The 5,592-nt window shown below is 44.2% G+C and overlaps 1 protein-coding gene across 1 annotated transcript; it reads left to right on the forward strand.

Annotated features, from left to right (window-relative positions):
• The first annotated feature begins 3,767 nt into the window (after positions 1 to 3,767).
• On the forward strand, positions 3,768 to 4,675 carry PPP1R2C (PPP1R2C family member C). Its single transcript, NM_001079599.2, has one exon. The coding sequence runs from the start codon at positions 3,851 to 3,853 to the stop codon at positions 4,490 to 4,492; it is 642 nt and encodes a 213-aa protein (NP_001073067.1). The 5' UTR covers positions 3,768 to 3,850; the 3' UTR covers positions 4,493 to 4,675.
• Positions 4,676 to 5,592: the final 917 nt, after the last annotated feature.

A 5,592-nucleotide genomic window follows, 5' to 3' on the forward strand; every position in this document is an offset into this window, starting at 1 on the left:
ATTAAGCTCCACTTCTGGCAGCATGATTGATCCTGAAAACCCTGACTGCCTCTCAGTGTTTTAATAATTTCTCACCAATAGTACCTAGTAGGACATCAGGAATACCTTCTCTGTGGTAGCTTTTGGTTTCCTAGGTGTTCCCACTTTGGGCTGAGAATTTCTTGGATCCTGACTTAGCCCTCCTTTTGAACCAATCCCTGTATTTACACATTTTGACAATGTCTCCATGGAAAGGAGGTAATTCTCGGTGGAAGAAACAAAGTTGTGGAGTGATCTACTGCCAGTCTGAACAATCAGTTAATTTAAATATGATATTTTAAATGTATTTAAAAGTTGTGATGATAGAACAGCATGCATATTTAGATGTATTTATCAAATATTAATCTATTGAAGACCACTGAAGCACAACCTCACTTTCTGTGCCTTTAGAATAAAGGTTCTCTTACTAGACATAGTTGATGGTCACTAAATATTTGCTAGAAGAAGGGCTTTCTAAGACTGTATCTAAATTTCATATAATGTGTCATTGACTGGGAAAGTTTTAGTCAGTTTTAAGTGTGAGTGTGTGTGTGTGTGTGTGATGGAACCACAGAGCAATCTGCTCAGCCATTGCCTTAGGCAACAGCAACTGAGTCATATAAGGAACAATGTTGGAAGAAGTGTCAATCTTTTCTAACTTTTAGGCTTGTGATAATATTGACTAGACTGAGAATTTTTAGTTCAATGGCAAAAGCTCAAAATATGATTTTTTCTTAGGGCAATTTTCATGAACCAAATTATTAGCAAATGGTAGGTGAGAGGGATTACTTTGAAATAATGTTCAACTGAGATCTGCAACACTTGGTGATTTCTTTAAAAGATTTTGTTTGTGACCCATGGAGGTCACAATTACAATCCTTTTGCCCTAGTATGAACTGCCATTGTGTTACCATATGACAAATTTCAGAAAACTCAAGAACTTTGCGATGGCTGAGTGAGTGAGTGAAAGTCGCTGAGTCATGTCCGACTCTTTGAGACCCCCATGGACTCTAGCCTATGGAATTCTCCAGGCCAGAATACTGGAGTGGGTAGCCTTTCCCTTCTCCAGGGGATCTTTCCAACCCATGGATCAAACCCAGGTCTCCCACATTGCAGGCAGATTCTTTACCAGCTGAGCCACAAGGGAAGACCTTGGGATGGCTGATTCATTCTGTATTGAACAGCTTGGATATTCAGACCACAGTATGTGGGGGTGGGTGCTGTGTACACACAAAAGCAAAATCCCAATGCACAGGAATCAGCATCTCCGTCAACACCCTGTTTACAGCTAAACACGCACAGACCCACTGTGCCTACCAGCCAGGACCAATTGCATTTGTGTGGGTCTGTGCTGCCTTTCAGACAGGTTTTTGAAAAGAGTAGCCTGGAGTATTTCTGAATACAGTAATGAAAGTTGTTGGTTTTTTTTTTTTCCCCTCACATACCGGAGGGTTTTCCTATAGCCTTGAATATCAGCTTTTGAATCCCTGAAAGCTCTTAGCACACAATACAGTTTTGTTTTTTTTTTTATTCAAAGAGTACAGTATCAGTAAATTCTTTTTCTGAGATGAATAATACAGTTTTAAAGTGATTGCAGAGTTCCTGAAGTTAGTAGGACTTTGGAGAATACAGGACAACTTGAACCTAAGGTGCTTAAGACCCTTGTAAAAGTTTTATGGTTCTTTCATGCTTTTGCTTTTGTGTTTTAAAATGTGGAAAGACCTTGAGGGAGAGAAGAGGAAGCAAAATGTTATCAGAAGAGGAAAAAAAAATCTTGTGAATGCTACCTGCAGGGGAAAATGTGAAACTGGATCTGAATTTCCTTTTTGTTTTTGAGAAGAATGTTACTGCCTATGAAATATGAGGCCTGTGAAGGACAAAATGTTTCAAAGTCACTCTTTGGAACAGCCCCCAAATTCCACATGTGGGGTGTTTTTGTCACATGACTGAACAACTTGTAACTGACAGTGAAAGCTATGGAGTCTCCTTTTGTGAAATCAGAAATCTCAGACTTCCAATTACCTATCACCTATCACTTATTATGTGCTTCCCAGGTGGCTCAGTGGTAAAGAATCTGCCTGCCAGTGCAGGAGACACGAGAGATTAAGGTTCAATCCCTGGGTCAGGAAGATTATTTGGAGGAGGAAATGGCAACCCACTCCAGTATTCTTGCCTGGAGAATCTCCATGGACAGAGGAGCCTGGTGGGCTACAGTCCATGGGGTCACAAAGGGTCAGAAACAGCTGAGGATGCACAAAGTAGCCCTAGCCTATCACTTATTATTCATTCTGTAAAAATTATGGTAATATCTACTATGTACCAGGTACAGCATCATGTTGTGAAGATGAAGATAATGGTGAGAAAAAACTGACACCTTCCCTTGTGTCTTGGAGTTCACCATCTAGTGTACACAGATAACAGACATAATGGCCACAACTATGACTGATGCCAGAGACAATAGGAGAGGCCATGAAAACACAGGAAAGCTGATATGCTTTGGAGGTCAGGAAACAGGCTCCTGTAAGGCAGTCAGGACTGAGGTGAAATATCAAAGGACATTCCAGGTTGTGGGAAGAACCTAGAGAGAAACTCTGGGATAGGAAGGAAGGAAGGGGACTGCTCCTGGAACTAAAAAGCAGGGAGGAAAAGCTAGAGGTAGGATGGAGAGAAATGGCCGGGAGAGGGCTCCAAATTGGTATCACAGACCCTCATAGAGCTGCTTTTCCACCTCTTTTAGATTTCTGACTTTATGTTAAAAGAAAATGGACAGCCATTAAAGGGTTTGAAAGAGAGATGTGACAAGATTTGATGGTGTTTTTAAAAAACCACACTGAACGTGAGAGGTTGGAAGCCAGCAGGAGACCTGATGGGGTGAGCGATGGGGGCTAGTTCAAAGGCTGTGGCTGTAACCCTGACCAGAGATGGTAGTGTCAGAAGAGATAGAATCGGAGTTTCTTGAAATATTGATAGTTAAGCCAGTAGCGAAGGACTGGATGGGAGAGGAAGCAATAGGTGATCAGGGAAGATGTTGGGGTGGGCAGGGTGGGAGGAGGCGGTGAAGTTACCCGCGGTACCGTAAGTGGCTGAGCATCCAAACGATTAATCGCGGGGCTGGTCAGAAAGCGGGAAGGAGGGTTTGTGTGGGTGTGTAGGTACAAGGAAAGGGAGGTGTGAGTGGCAACAGGAGAGAGGGGCAGGCGTCATGTTTGTGGGGGAGGGGTGGAAGTGAATGGCCGCTCTAGCGCCTAGGCCTCCAGTCTTTCCAACCCAAGGAGTGGCTTTGAAACTTTGGACGATGACCCCCAGGGAGAAATACATTCTACACAGTCCGCCAGCACACAGACAGGGGATAGAGAAATTCACAAGACAGTGTTTCCTGGTTTCACATGCAACGAAGGGAGATTTCTTATTTTGTGTGTGTTAGTGGCTCAGTCATGTCCGACTCTTTGTGACCCCATGGCGTATGTAGCTCACCAGGCTCCTCTGTCCATGGGATTCTCCAGGCAAGAATATTGGAGTGGGTTGCCATGCCCTTCTCCAGATTTCCTAATCTTACACTTAAAAAAAAAAAAAAAAGCGGTCAGCTTGGGCATCCCCCCGACTCTCCTGCACCCTTCCCCTAGGCGCTGATGGCGGTGCTGACGGCGGTGCTGATGGCGGCTGCGACCATTGTGGCGTCACCCGCGGGGTACTTTGTGACGCAGGAGCTGGGGCGAGGCCTATAGGGCAGGAGGCACAACCCGGCAGCCAGACCGCGCAGCAGTTTGTGCCAGAAGCACGGCAGGCAGCTCCGGCGACCGAACACTCAGCGGCGGCCCTTCACTCACCAAAGATGTCAGCCTCCACCTCCTCTCGCCGGCCCATCAAGGGAATCCTGAAAAACAAAGGTTCCACCGCTTCCTCAGTAGCAGGCTCGGCCCAGCAGTCCGGTGGACCACTCCAGGAGGTCCATAGAAAGAAATCCCAAAAGTGGGACGAGTCGAACATCTTGGCGACCTACCGTCCAGAGTACAGAGACTACGATTTCATGAAGATGAATGAGCCCAGCACTCCCCAGTTCGGTCCGCAGAATCTTGGGGAAAGAAGTGCAGAGAGTGAAGCCACGGCCCTCGACAGCTTAACCAAGAGATTGGCCGCCACCCACACCTCCGATTCCAGCTATTCAGTGCGTGACCCCGAACTGGATGGAGCGCACAGCAGCAAAATCTACCTTGACAGGCAAGAGAAACGTCGGCAGTTTGAAATGAAAAGGAAACTTCACTACAGCGAAGGAAAGAACATCAAACTCGCCCGACAACTGATTTCCAGAGATCTACTGCATGACTACGAGGATGATAATAACGAAGAAAGTTCGCATGTCATCAGCCACGACAAGACTACCACCCAGGAAGAAGCAGAGCAAGGCGCCACCAGCGACGAAGGCCTGCAGACACAGACCTGCTGCTACCTCGGTGATGACGAAGACGACAAGTAGATCGGGTTTGATCGAGTAGACAATGCTCGATCCACGCTGCAATTGTTGGATCCACAACTTGTTCCTGTAATCTTCAGCTTCTTGTTCTGTGCAGCTCGTGCAAGTACTGAATTACTTACCAGTTACATTGCACTGTGATAATTCAATGGTAAACATAGCAAATAATAGCTTAACTGGAAAAAATCTCCGCTTGGTACTCTGGTTCTTTGCCATAAAGACCGATTCTGATATTCGTCTAAAACCCCATTACTTTGAGAAAATTGTTCGTTACCTTACATGTACACAGTATACAGCCTTTGATGTGTTAAAGGTTTAAAAAGGGTGGGGGGGACTAATTTATATTCACTTCTAGCCATACTAGCTTTAATAGAAACCGTTTTGTGACAAAGGGAAAATGCTATTGGTATAGTGGGTTATGTAGTCTGATGAATATTCAGGCTGCAAAACACTTGTCTTCAGGGTGATCGGCCTGTTTAATTGAGAGGGAATATATTATAACAGTTATTGTTGCATTTTAGCTTTAAATTTTATCTTAATTTGCTTTCAGTGTTTACAAGAAAATGACTAAATGTTTTCTTATTTAAAAAAGTCCTTTTCCCATGAATTATCAGGTTAAAATCATCCCAATATTCTACTCTGTCTTTGTGCACTATATGGGCAGATTTGATATCAATTATCCTTGAAAGTCTAATGTTATCTCAGTGGTCCCTTCTCCAGACCTGTCTTGCCCTCTCCTCTCCACTCTTTATTTCCTCATCCCCAGGAAGTCTTGCCCTCTCCACCCTTTGTTCCCTCATGCCCCAAGAGGACTGAGGAAACAAAGGGTGGAGAGAGTAAGACAGGTCTGGAGAAGGGACCACTGAGATAACATTAGACTTTCAAGGATAACTGATATCAAATCTGCCCATATAGTGCACACAGGCAGTGGACATTGGAACAATTTTAACCTGATAATTCATGGAAAAAGGACTATTTTTTATACGAAAATGTTTAGTCGTTTTATTGTAAACATTGAAAGCAAATTAAGATAAAATTCACTTTCACTTTTCTGGGGCATACACAGCACAGTTTTTATGGAGTATCATAGATGGTAAAAACAT

Source organism: Bos taurus, chromosome X (assembly GCF_002263795.3).
Source record: "Bos taurus isolate L1 Dominette 01449 registration number 42190680 breed Hereford chromosome X, ARS-UCD2.0, whole genome shotgun sequence".
NCBI lineage: Eukaryota > Metazoa > Chordata > Mammalia > Artiodactyla > Bovidae > Bos > Bos taurus.